The sequence below is a fragment of the Gadus morhua genome, chromosome 8 (genome assembly GCF_902167405.1).
Source record: "Gadus morhua chromosome 8, gadMor3.0, whole genome shotgun sequence".
Taxonomy (NCBI): domain Eukaryota; kingdom Metazoa; phylum Chordata; class Actinopteri; order Gadiformes; family Gadidae; genus Gadus; species Gadus morhua.
The window spans coordinates 22708382-22722270 of NC_044055.1; the positions used below are offsets into that span (position 1 = coordinate 22708382).

Genomic DNA, 13889 nt, shown 5'->3' on the forward strand with positions numbered 1-13889 from the left:
AGAAGGCTGTGAAGATCAGATGCTGCATCTGAAAGGCTCATTGTTTATCACAAGGTAAAACCTTGACTAACCATAACATTAGCACTACATTTTAACAATGATAAGTTTGTTTATTTTAAAATAACTGCATTAATCATCAATCATTTCCTGTTCTATTTGGCACAAACTGTTGATATTTTGTCTTGAATTTTAGGAAAGCAAGTGCTGTTTTAGCTGTGTTTAACTAAATGGTTCTGGCTCAGTGGTTTTATTGAATACTACACTTTATACTGGATTATAATGAATTTGTAACTTTGGTCTTCCTTTTTGTTTTTCGTGTTCAGTCCTGTTGCAGTTTTGAAGAGGCTCTCAGCAAACGTGATCACCATCATCCACACCTCCTTGCTGTTGGAAGAAACCAAAATCGGATCGACCAGTTCTACATTGTCTTGGACAAAAAGATGATTCCTTGTGAGGCAGCAAGTGCAGTGGGTGCATTTGATGATCTTTTTAAATTGCACTTTGTTTTCAATTTGGCATATGATCATGCACTTCACAACTTCTACACATTTGCCCAGACTACTGTATACAAAATTGACATTGGAAAAACTAAAGAATCACCAAGGGTTAGAGAATTCCGTGCAAAGCTATTGAATTAAGTTTTTTTTTTTATTATTGGAATTTGCTGAACCTTAACGATGATGAAATGTTTTAAATGCCAAGAATTGCATGTAACCAGTCAGGCGTTGATATCCCATTTGAAATTTAAACATTATACAGAGTCAAAAAGAGTAAAATATTTCAGAGAGAAATGGGGAACTGTTGAGCCTCTTGAACTTACCCTTGGAGTTCGGTTTGATACCGATAAGATAAAAATAAAAAATCGGAATATTCAAAGAACGAACCATACACGGATTCGTGTATGGTTATACACGGATTCGTGTATGGTTCGTTCTTTGAATATTCCGATTTAAACCAAAATCAGAAAAACCAAATAACAGTAGTTTTTTGGTTTTTCTGATTTGGTTTTGAAACGGAAAAAGGGCAAAAGGAATAAACAAATAAACGGCATTTCATTTGTGTTTGTGTTTTGGTTTTTTTAAACCCGAAACAGAAAAACTAAAATAGATACATTTGAAGGCTACACCAGAAGGCAGAACGCAGCGAGCGAAGAAAAGAAGAGCATTTAGCCTTAGTTATGGCCGCACTTGAACCATATGAGGATTATATTCGTGAACTATTTCACAATGGAAAGACACACGACGTGATCAGTACCGCTCTAATACTGCGTTCACACCAAAAGATGCATTTGCTGCCCGAACGCGTTGACGCCGAGGTTTTGCGGCGCGGTAAATCAAGTTTTGCGGCGCGGCAAATCAAGTTTTGCGGCGCAGCAAAGGTTTTGACGCGCAATGCATTGTGGATCCGTCCGTTCCGTTGGAGCCTTCGGCGCCGTCAGAAAGTTGAAATATGTTCAACTTTTTCAGCAGCGACGGATCCGTCATCCAATCAGATCGCGTATGCAAATTTAAGCACTGTGACGCGACTCGGGCTCTGACAATACTGGAAAGCAGGAAAGCGGGTCATCTTGCATCGCAACAAGCAGGAAGTAGCGGGAAGAACCCGGCGAAGCGATTTGATTGGCTGACGGATGCCTCTGCAAAGTCTACTCCCCCATCAGTCAGCCACGCCTTCCCACGTCCGTTGACTGAAGGAGTTACGCCCCGTGCCCACTACATGCGTCCGTTGCGTGATCCCCATTGACTTTAATGGGGACGGACGCGCAATGCATTGTGGATCCGTCCGTTCCGTTGGAGCCTTCGGCTCAGTCAAGAAGTTGAAAAATGCCTCTGCAAAGACTACTCCCCCATCAGTCAGCCACGCCTTCCCACATCAGTCAACGGACGCATGTAGTGGGCACGTGCCCGTAGTGGGCACGGGGCGTTAGGCAATCTGGTGCACCGAAGTGCTCCGTTATGACGGTGTTCTGTGTGGAGCACAACCTGCGAAGAAGAAATCTAGTTTCCGACACGGATTTGGAAATGGCAGTGGTTTCTTCCATCAACAAGGTAGGCCTATGTGTGTATTTAATCTTTAAGTATTTAAACTTTTAAGTAGGCCTATAGATATACATAATCGATATGTTTTAACAGACGGGACCGACCTATGGTCGAACATTTATGACGGGATACCTATCATCGATCGGTGTGCATGCTGGGGAAAGCAGTTGGGAGAGTCTTACGAGACGTTCATCAGCCATACCACGATTTGCGAAGACATGTAAGTAACTTAGAGTAAGTAAACAGTGAAAAGTAAATATTCATGATGAAACACTGGAGCAAAAATAACTTTAATTATACTTCTCTTCCTTTTAAAGGGTGCTCGTAATCTGAACCCCATTCCCTACCATGCAGAATATATGGGCCATAAACTGCATATGGATCAAAATGAGAAGCTCGGCATGTTCGGTGTCACATAGGCCTATGTGGTGGCAGTTGACGGCAACAGCAGCAAAATTGTTGCAAATGCCACCATGCCTGTGAAAAACAATCTGATTATTTATGAGCAGGTATACAGGTGCGTCCTACACAAGGTTTCCTTTACAAGGTAGAGGAATACCTAATGAACTAGCTGCAGCAGGATGCCCAGCACAGATATCGGAGGACCTGCTACCCAGTGCTTCTGTTGCTGCTGACAGATATGAGCAGGAGTTTGGAAGCTCTCTCAGCAGGGAGGCAGCCTTTGGTGTGGACCCCTTTCACACTGAGGCAGACAGGAGCCAGGCACAAAGGGACTTTGCGGTGGCCTACCCTGATCCCTCTGTCATTTTTGACAATGTGGTCAACAATGACCATAGTGCATTTCATGAAGCCCTTTTCTGCCTGCTGAATGCCACGGAGAGGAATGTGTGAAATGTTTTGATGGATGTGTGACTGCCTGTGTATATTGTTAAGTGTTAAGTGTGATTAACTGTAAATGTTCTTAATGATGCTGTTAATAATGTATGTGTTTATCTGCCGTTTTCACAGTGGAGTTTGAAGAAAAGACTTCAATAAAACCTGTTGCAAGGAAACCACTTGTGTCTGCAAATGCTTGAGAGGGATTTATAGAACTGTCATAACCGGACAGCTGCTAAATATTTTACATTTGTCCATTTACATGTGAATCACTATTTTGTAACCAAACAAAATAGTATGTAAAATGAATGACAATAGAACGATTTTCAGAAAGAACTACAATTTAATGGGCAAATAACAATTTAACATAACATTTTAACACATAATAATAGTAATAACTAATTTAAAATAGAATAAAAAACTAGAACTGCAAGCAGTTATGCAGGGGTCCAAGAAGTGTGCATTTCGCCGGCACAACGCGACAAGAAATGTGCATTTCGCCGGCACAACGCGAAGCAAGTATTCAAAACGCTACCGTGAACAACATGTGGATATAAAGGTTTTGACTGTGGGAGCTTCGGTGTGGGAGTTATAGCCTAAAACGCGTTTTCAGAACATTCCATTGGCCAAATAGGAGATAGACAATGTCGTCGTTTTTTGGCGCCGCCCTGTGGCGAAATTTCCCAAAGACAATTTTCCTTTGCCAAATAACTCCCGCCCATATTAATAATTCTTGGCCATATTTTCTATATAGACTCGGGTTTGCCCCTTGATGGTTTCCCTTGAGTTTGAAGAACATTCCTTTGGCCAATTAGAAGATATACAATTTCCTCGTTTATTGCGCCCCCTAATGGCGAAATTATCCGAAATTTTTATCGTACGACATTAAGGTTGGCACCAACATGTGTGTACAATTTGGACTCGTTCCGATGTCTAATTTTGGATCTCTTTGGATTTTTGATTTTCCACGTCTAATTTAGCTCATAAACCAATATTCAAAACGCTACCGTTTCGTCGTCGAAGGTCGGATCAAAAAACTGTCTCACGATTCCTTTGCGTGTGCGTCTGAAGATGTCGTGTGCAAAGTTTGGTGTCGATTGGTCAAGAAATGTGGGAGGAGTAGGGAAAAAACAGTTTTGCGGTTTTCGCGATTTTGCGAAAAAAAATTATAGACGCAACTGGGCGTGGCCTATGCCAAAAGATGCAGCAGACTCCAGTGAATCTGTGTGTACAAGGTTTTGAATGGGGGAGGTTCGGTGTGGGAGTTATAGCCCCAAACGCGTATTCCTTGGTATAGCGCCACCTAGTGTTCGGCGTGTCTGGATTTTGTCGTCTGCGTACACATCACAGACCTGGATCTAGTCATGCAATTGGCGTGTCGGCACCATTTACGGTTTGGGGTGTGGTACCACTTCTAGCTGGGAATAATAATAAAAAGAACAAGAAGTGTGCATTTCGCCGGCACAACGCGACAAGAAATGTGCATTTCGCCGGCACAACGCGAAGCAAGTATTCAAAACGTTACCGTGAAAAACATGTGGATATAAAGGTTTTGACTGTGGGAGCTTCGGTGTGGGAGTTATAGCCTAAAACGCGTTTTCAGAACATTCCATTGGCCAAATAGGAGATAGACAATGTCGTCGTTTTTTGGCGCCGCCCTGTTGGCGAAATTTTCCCAAGACAATTTTCCTTTGCCAAAAACTCCCGCCCACATTAATAATTCTTGGCCATATTTTCTATATAGAATCGGGTTTGCCCCTTGATGGTTTCCCTTGAGTTTGAAGAACATTCCTTTAGCCAATTAGAAGATATACAATTTCCTCGTTTATTGCGCCCCCTAATGGCGAAATATTCCGAAATCTTTATTGAACGGCATTAAGGGTAGCACCGACATGTGTCTAAAATTTGGACTTGATCCGATGTCTAATTTTGGTATTTTTTGAATTTTTGCGTTTCGACGTAAAACGTAGCTAATAAACAAATATTCAAAATGCTACCGTTTCGTAATCGAAGGTCGGATCAAAAAGTGTTTGAGTTTTTCTTTTCGTTTGCGTCTGACGATGTCGTGTGCAAAGTTTGGTGTTGATTGGTCGAGAAATGTGGGAGGAGTAGGGAAAAAACATTTTTGCGGTTTTCGCGATTTTGCGAAAAAAAATTATAGACGCAAATGGGCGTGGCCTATGTCAAAAGATGCAGCAGACTCCAGTGAATATGTGGGTACAAGTTTTTGACTGTGGAAGGTTCGGTGTGGGAGTTATAGCCCCAAACGCGTATTTCTTGGTATAGCGCCACCTAGTGGCCGGCATGTCTGGATTTTGTCGTCTGCCGTCACCTCACCGACCTGGATCTAGTCATGCAATTGGCGTGTCGGCACCATTTACGGTTTGGGCTGTGGTACCACTTCTAGCTGGGAATAATAATAATAGGAAGAAAAATCCTTACAAAAACAATAGGGATCCAACCTGTTGGCTTGGACCCCTAAAAATCCTTACAAAAACAATAGGGATCCAACCTGTTGGCTTGGACCCCTAATAAAAATGAAAGGTATATTGATAACTAACAAAACATGAACATTTGGTGAACAAAAACAACTAGAACTGCAAGCAGTTATGCAGGGGTCCAAGAAGTGTGCATTTCGCCGGCACAACGCGACAAGAAATGTGCGTTTCGCCGGCACAACGTGAAGTATGTGTTCAAAACGCTACCCTGAACCTGTGGATACAAAGGATTTGACTGTGGTAGGAGTAGCGAGAAGTCAGTGTAGCGTTTTCGCGGCGAAATTTTGTAGACGATATACAATTTCCTCGTTTATTGCGCCCCCTAATGGCGAAATTTTTATCGAACGACGTTAAGGTTAACACCAACATGTGTGTAAAATTTGGACTCGATCCGATGTCTAATTTTGGATTTTTTTGGATTTTTAATTTTCCACGTCTAATTTAGCTAATAAACAAATATTCAAAACGCTACCGTTTCGTCGGCGAGGGTCGGATCAAAAAAGTGTCTATCATTTCTTTGCGTGTGCGTCTGAAGATGCCGTGTGCAAAGTTTGGTGTTGATTGGTCAAGAAATGTGGGAGGAGTAGCGAAAAAACAGTTTTGCGGTTTTCGCGATTTTGCGAAAAAAAATTATGGACGCAAATGGGCGTGGCCTATGCCAAAAGATGCAGCAGACTCCAGTGAATATGTGCGTACAAGTTTTTGACTGTGGGAGGTTCGGTGTGGGAGTTATAGCCCCAAACGCGTTTTCCCTTGGTATAGCGCCACCTAGTGGCCGGCGTGTCTGGATTTTGTCGTCTCCCGTCACCTCACGGACCTGGATCTAGTCATGCAATTGGCTTGTCGGCACCATTTACGGTCTGGGCTGTGGTACCACTTCTAGCCGGGAATAATAATAATAATAATAAGAAAAATCCTTACAAAAACAATAGGGATCCAACCTGTTGGCTTGGACCCCTAATAACTTAAGAAATTATATTATGCAGTACAGCCAGTGCCTCGTCCAGCCCCACCACTGGCTGCGTGTTGCCTCCGTAAAAGTCCACACCTCTGCATTTAGGGCAGTAGGTGTGGCTAACCTGCCATTGCTCCACACAGCTGCTGCAGCCCAGGATGGTTCTGCAGCAGCTGGCAAATATGGGCTCCTTCATAGGATCTGCAGTTTAAATAGAGAATTTTTAGATTAGTGACTTTAAGGAGGCTCTTAGACTTTTTTGAAGAATACTTTTTAAAAACTTTCATGGTAAATAATAACAACAATACAAACCTCCACATATGATACAGGCAAATGCTGCCTTCACAGCTGCCGCCTGGCTGTTACTCAGACTTATTGATGTCCTTCGGTTTGCCTGTGCAAAATTTGCAAGGTCTTGGAGCGTCTTGGATACATCTTTTAGACCCTGAGAAGCGAGGATGACCTCCTCTATTTGGTCAACGACCAAGGGAAGGTCTGTGTCCTCATGTTGACTGAAAAATATACAGAACATATTGTTAAGTGTGTATTAACTTGGACTTTCTTTTTTTATATTAGGGAAGGATAGTTGTTCTGTATTTGTGTTGTTTTTTATTTATTCAGTGACCTTTGGTATGCAATTTATCACAGACAGCTTAACTTTCTCTCCTTCTTTTATTATTCTTCCCCCCCCCCCGGTTCTCTGCATCTGGTCTTGGGGAACAGCAAAGATCTTTCTTGCATGCTGCTTCCAGAATGCAGATCCTGTATTGTATGGTTGTTTTAGCATTAGTGTCTATTGACAACACAGAGCAATTGTGGTAAAAACAACAACACTTGAAAGGACCCAATTTGAAAAGACAGTAGCCGGACAGACACTCTGTAGTATGGACACTTCTGATCCAATTCGATTTCTAATCAGAATAGATCTATTCCTATCATGCGAAAAGTGTGATAGGAGTGAACGGAGCGTTCCACAGCATTGAGAAGAGCTGTGTAATAAACATTTATAACACTAATAAGGGCCATGGATTAAGACAGTCTAACAGATGTATGCAATGATTGACTGTACCTCTGTTTCCCTCACAGTCCAGGATCTCATTTGCATGGCTGTCCACAAGCACAATAGGCTCGTCGTCGCCCAGAGCCTCCACCACTTTCACACTTATGCTATTAACAGATGCCTCAAACTCAGAAAATCGTACTGCCACCGTTTTCCGAGTCACTGGCCTTCCATCCACCAACTCCGCTATAAAGACATTCCTGAGTATAAACATAAACAAAACACTTAAGCCCATTTATAATGCCCAATACACCCTGTTCCAAAATGAATTATACTCACAGACGTTCAAACACAAAATGTTTGAAAGTGATATTGAAAAAGAAAAATGTTCAGTGTACTTGTATTCACCTTGTGTTTAGCTTTGGACCCACAGCTCTGGGAGCAGGCAGAGCTCCTGAGGCAACGGGGAGAGCACTGCTGGATGGGCGGCGAAAGGCAAAGCGAGCAGCAGGGTTTTGACCTTGAGAGCCTTCATCAGCTGTGCTCTCCCCGTGTACCTCGTAGTGGCCACCGTCTTTGAGGTCTGTGAGACTGAAAGCTCCTTCTGGTCCAGGGAGTATCCCTCTGATGCTGTCGTCAGTAAAATACAGAGAGTGTGGATGGACCTGAAAATAAACATTTTTGATCAAACTTTATTTGAAGGCATATGCATAAGAATGACATGAAACCTGTCATGAACCTGAAGCAGTCTTCATGAATGTTAATAACTGTTTTAAGTTTTAATAATTGTTATAACAATTCAGTCAACATAAGTGACTGCATTCATACATTCCACTTTGTCATTAAACAAGACAGCATGACCTGTCATGTAACGTCACATAGCAGTCCTAATTATCAAACTTAAAGAAGCTCGAGCTTTATGTTAACATTAGGCCTAATCAATAAAAACATTAATCACAATGAATTACAAACCACAATTAACTATTCAAACATTAACCACATATTATTAACCATATGTGGTTGATTTTGAGATTGGCTGTCATGAGACCATGAACATTATAATTGTGTCTTCATGACAATAGGCCTATGTGATATATCATAGCCTCTAATGTATGTAGCCTATTGTACAATATGTTGGCTACTTGTCATTTAGATGTATTTTAATGTTTTATGACCAGCTAGGTTTCTTAGTAAACAGCCACCTGGAATATCATGGCGATCTTCTCCACGGTCATATCGTCCACTTGCAGACTAAGTCGCCGGCGCCCACGGAAAACAATAAAGCTGGCCATCGTAGAATTGCTTGACCCAATGGAAAGTTTGAAACCACGCGCCCTTTTCCCGGCATTCATTGTGGTTTTATCTAAATATCACAAAAACAAAACAAGCAACTGCCGTTTATTTGTTTATTCCTTTTGCCCTTTTTCCGTTTCAAAACCAAATCAGAAAAACCAAAAAACAAATGTTATTTGGTTTTTCTGATTTTGTTTTAAATCGGAATATTCAAAGAAAGAACCATAGACGGATTTACCCGGATTTCAAATACTATGTTTACTTGTTTTGAAAACACCACAATATGTCTCCTTTAAGACTTACCTTCTTTATAGTACCATTGGCTGATCTATTGAACTTACGTGATATAATTAAATGGAAAATAAGAACAACATGACCAAAGATCAAACCATTTCTGGATTTATTACAGTATTTGATTGTTCTTTGGAATTAGGGCCTTATTATTTTCAGGGAACCCGACCCACCCACTCAGCCTTTGTCATGCCTCTCCAAGTCCTCCTCACTGAATGTGAACGGCTGGTCATAACCCATCAGATGATTGTAGTCACTGGGGAGCTGGAAGAGGTCGGGGTTCACCAACATGCTCCTCCGGCCAGCGTAGAACGAGGTGAACATCTTTGCGACGGCTGGAATGCTGACCTCCCCCTGTTTAAACACAGTCCTCTTCTCCATCAGGAAGATGTTGCAGGTGACGGCCGTGTAGGCGTCCTGATCGGCGTTGTGGTACAGTCGGATAACGTAGCCCTTGGTGAGCAGGTGGAGGAGGACGGGGGTGACGAACGTGAAGAGGCTGATGATCGCGATGAAGGACGCCTGCACAGCCAAACTCTGTGTGGCCAGCCCGGTCTTGAAGAGGACGTGTGGCATTAGACACAGACTGGTGCCACTGCTGGTGTAGGAGAACATCTTCACTCCTGAGGAGAGACACATGTAGAAATAATTAATGATACTAGAGTTTTTACGAGTGCGTTCAACCTATAGTTGTAATTAATAGGGGTAATTGTTCAATGGAATGTGAAGTATACTACACAAGCAGATATATTATTAAAAAAGCTTTTATTGTTACTCAGGGCTGATGAGTGCAATGACATTTAAAAATGCAAGGCAACTACTATTGGTTAGTTGAAAATGATAATCATCATTGAGATTAAACATCTCTTCCAGTGTCCTAGCCGAGACAGGCAGCAGTAGCCTACAGTCACACATAGCATACACACAAAACCTAAGAAAAATAAAACTACTAAAACAGTCTGCAGGGGGGAAAGGGGGATATCAATATCGCAAGACATTTCGGGAGGCTCAAGGAGTAGAGTAATATTAAGTTTGAGCAAAAAAGTGTAAATACATTTCGGGAGGCTAAAGGAGGAAGTGTAGTCCTGTGGTGGACTTTATAGACATAATTCACCATAGCCTACTATGTCATTGACATGTTTCGTTATGTTATAGGGAGACAGTCTCTTTAAGATCACCTCACTTGTGTGTTAATATGCCGGTCTGCGCTATGTTTGAATTTAACGGTTTTTATATGACAAAATGAACAACCTGCCGTTGCTTGTCGAGGTGAGAAATTGTCTCTTCCCTTATGTTATCGCAATTTAGTTAAAAAATAGTTTATAGACAGAACATTTTACCTTGGAGTTTGTCGACGGCGGAGCTTGCGTGTGTGTTCTTACCTGCGCGTGTGCCGATGGCGGAGCCAGTAAACGTCTTACCTGTGAGCGTGTGTGTGTGTGTGTGTGTGTGTGTGTGTGTGTGTGTGTGCGTGCTCTGTGTGTGTGCTTCCGTGTATGTGTCACTGCCTTTGTGTTGACGTCCGCTGTGCGCGTGCTTTAGTGTGTGCGCGTTTCCGTGTTTGTTCGTGCGCACTTGAGTGACTTGAGTAACTGGCGCGACAGGCATGCAATTATAGTTGTAAGATATTATCATTATGTATATAATGAAAACATCATCAACAAACCTAGGATAGATTGTCTCCCGTCCAGCAATTCCTAACTTTTCGACTGTGGGGATTAGGGCTGGGTATCGCGGCCAATTTCCTAAATCGATTCGATTTCGATTCATAAGGTTCTGGATCGATTAATCACGTTTCGATTCGATTCAATCTGCTCTTAAATAATGAAAATGGCTCAACTCTTTTACAAACTATTTTTCTCTTCATCTTAAACAACAGGTTTTAAGTGCAAACTTGTAAATTGGACAGTTTAAACTTGAGCTGTAAACAAAACTGTCTCAAGTCTCAAAAGTGCAATTTTGAAATTAGAAAGGAATTGCAAGTGAAAATGAACTTGAACTACAACATTCAATCACTGCAAATTGCATTAAGGCATTGTTTATTAAAGTGAATAAATAAATGGATCTCATGCCCTATGAATCGATATTGCAAAATATAAATGAAATCGATCCAAAATCGATTAAATCGATTTTTTACCCAGCCCTACTGGGGATCCTCTCATGGGTTCCCTCAATGTATTACTAGTATAAGTCAAAGATATATAACAGGACCACCTTGTTACCTTCACCCTCGTAGGGCTATAGTTGGTGAATTCTTGACAAGTCAATTATCATTTAAATAACGTTTGTCAACTGGGGAATGACTAAAAAAATAAAAATCTAATCGAATTGAAAATAAAATTTCTATTGCACAGATATGGTATTAATTGTGACTTATCTTAAAACAAATGTTACAGCATCTGACTTACCAATTATAGCTCTACCAAGGCTCCCTGTGTAAACAAGTCTCCCTGTCTCAGAGTAGTCCGACGCAGAGGTGCAGAGACTTTTTGAGGAGAGACACAGGGGTTGAAGGGGTTTGCACTGCGTCTGTGCACAGAAAAGCATACAAGATGGCCAAATGATAAAGCCAGTCAACACAATCAACCCACCACCATAGACACCATTGTTGTCCAATCATTCAGACAGGAATAAGATAAGTCACAGTACTTAAGAACAAAATACGAAAAAATGACAATCACAATTAGCATTTACAATTGACCATACCCTGAATATTCATTCTCCCATTGGCTGACCACGATCTAATAAACCCTAAATGATTCGATGATATTAATGATATTATTTAAGGGAGGAAGACTTCCGTGAAGCAATACATCTTAGTAGTATTCATATATAACAATTTACAGCGTTAGCTGTTTTTCTTTTCGAAATTTTTTTTACACTTGTCATTCCAAATTAAAGTCACTTTGGGAGTCAGGGTTAAGGCCTCGTATGAATGACAGAAATACTAACATTTCCAAACGGAATCCCACATATTCAACGTTTTATTCGAAGTCTTTCTGCTGAATGAATGGCATTTGCATTACAAACATGGTCCAATAACTTTATAATACCAAGTGATGCTCTCCCGTTTCCAGTAAAGAACATAACACTAATTAATAGATCCTAAATCCGTGGTTAACTATTAAACTTACTTGTCTAAATACCTTGACATTCCCGGAGTGGAACGACCTCCTCAGAAACGAGGTATCCGTCCTCTGGTGAGGGCTCGACAGCCCGCTGCTCATACAGCCTGGTTTTACCGAAAACTGAGCTTTACATTTGACATTTCTTAGAGATTGCGGGCCAACACACCGCTGCAATCCTCGAAGTAGGGTTAAATATAGCATTTTTTCGGTATATTTGAAATAGATGAATGGTTAAGCGCTAGGTAAAGTCAAGGCGGATTTGTTGTGATGAGGTCTTCTTCTAGTAGTTTTAGGTATAAACGGACCGCAGAAGGGCGTCTTGCACAACGCTGCCACCTACAGGTTTGGACGTCAGCACTGACCATTCATAAAAAAAAAATGAAATAAAATAAAAAGAGAAAATAAAAGTATGCCCAAGTTCAGCATATTGAAGTTCATGGCTCATTACAAAAATATCTGCAGGAGTGATTAATGCTTATTTTGGAAACATAAAGATGAGAGGAGAAGGGTACTGGCTAGCAGGGGCGCTTCTCACCCATTTTACTGGATAACAACTGGATATAAAAATAAATATATATATTTTTCAATATGATATTTTAATTTACTACAATAATACTTGTAATGAATTAGTAGTAAGTCACATGAGTTTTACACCACAAAATATTGGCTTTAGATTACGGCCAGCAACGTAGTGCGTAATTACTCCGTAGGTACGGTGTAATATTGAGTAATTTTAATAAAGAAACAAAATATCTGATATATTCTCTGTGAATATAGCCGTGAACTGGCAGACAGTGAGACCACAACGAAAATGCCAATCCAACAAGGGAACTAAAGAAGTGAGGAAAAAAATTGAAGTGAAGAATAAGGGGATACATTGGCTGTTCCCAATGTGAAGGATGCTCAACGGCTGCCCTTCTAAGGACGCGTCGTCATAGAACGCCGACAAGCTCTGTTCCAATGTTGAGAAAACTCGGAAATTCAGGCCCTTTTCGCGTCCTTTATTTTTGAGAATTCCTAAATTTTTCAAGGATGCATCGATCCATCCTCAACGAGCCAAACACCCACAATCCTTTGCGTTCACACGCTGCGCGGGATATTTAAAAATTGCGTATAGAAAGAAATACACATTGCCTTACACAAGTGAAGTAATTTGAACGTTTCAGAAATATTTTGTGCCGTATTGCCTTTTATAGATTAAATGCAAAAAAATAACCTGTGCGATTTCTTTCAAAAGTTTTTGCAACGTAATGATAGGCTATATTTTGCATGGATTGATTTGTTCTAATGTGAAAGTAGGTGGTGTTTAAACAAACTACTATCGCCAATAACAATTTCAACAATTCAAATATGAAATATATAACACTGGAGCAATATTTAAAAAGCGGAAGCGGAAGCGCTTCCACACTAGCAAGTCGTTCCAAACTCTGAACGTTACAAACACGCAGTACTCTAGCCTCATCTCCATAGGACGCGACTAGCAAGGAAGTGTTCTAGCAAGGCTGCAGCCTGCACTTTGGGGAACAGCCACTGATGAGGGAATGAGGTGCAGGGGGCAAGATTAACAAGGACGCACAGGTGAGGGAAATTAAGTGATTGGACAAGTCAAAGGACACCTGATGGACGTCGAGAACAAACACTAAACAACTAATGGACAAAGTCAGGTCATGACATCCCCTGGCAGAATACAGGATGATCATTCAACGTTTGCGCGGAAGACAACAGCAGAGGATAACCTGAGAAAGTATGACGTAAGCCTCTCGATGCAATCAGAAATTACTTTTTCGTAGATGATTGGGTCAGTTCCCACAGAGACCGAAGTGATTACCTTGGTCAAAGACCTCAGGT

At 41.2% G+C, this 13889-nt stretch overlaps 1 protein-coding gene and 1 long non-coding RNA gene across 8 annotated transcripts; one reads left to right on the top strand and one right to left on the bottom strand.

Moving 5' to 3' along the window:
- The first annotated feature begins 1916 nt into the window (after positions 1-1916).
- Positions 1917-3289, top strand: LOC115548392 (uncharacterized). Its single transcript, XR_003977587.1, has 3 exons — positions 1917-2048; positions 2133-2259; positions 2357-3289. It is a non-coding gene; the product is annotated as an uncharacterized LOC115548392 (long non-coding RNA).
- Positions 3290-6333: 3044 nt separating this feature from the next.
- On the bottom strand, positions 6334-12342 carry tmem70 (transmembrane protein 70). Of its 7 annotated transcripts, none has more exons than XM_030362976.1 (7): positions 12060-12342; positions 11322-11442; positions 9087-9536; positions 8532-8692; positions 7738-7994; positions 7399-7589; positions 7005-7091 (listed from the first exon to the last, which is right to left on the bottom strand). In XM_030362976.1, the coding sequence occupies exons 1-3, from the start codon at positions 12240-12242 to the stop codon at positions 9091-9093; spliced, it is 750 nt and encodes a 249-aa protein (XP_030218836.1). In that variant the 5' UTR covers positions 12243-12342; the 3' UTR covers positions 7005-7091; positions 7399-7589; positions 7738-7994; positions 8532-8692; positions 9087-9090. The 7 variants fall into 7 exon arrangements, with proteins under 7 accessions (XP_030218838.1, XP_030218839.1, XP_030218837.1 ...); XM_030362973.1 differs by having other exon boundaries at positions 12048-12342; XM_030362978.1 differs by lacking the exons at positions 9087-9536; positions 11322-11442; positions 12060-12342 and adding exons at positions 6334-6530; positions 6642-6841 and having other exon boundaries at positions 6955-7091.
- Between the last annotated feature and the right edge of the window lie 1547 nt (positions 12343-13889).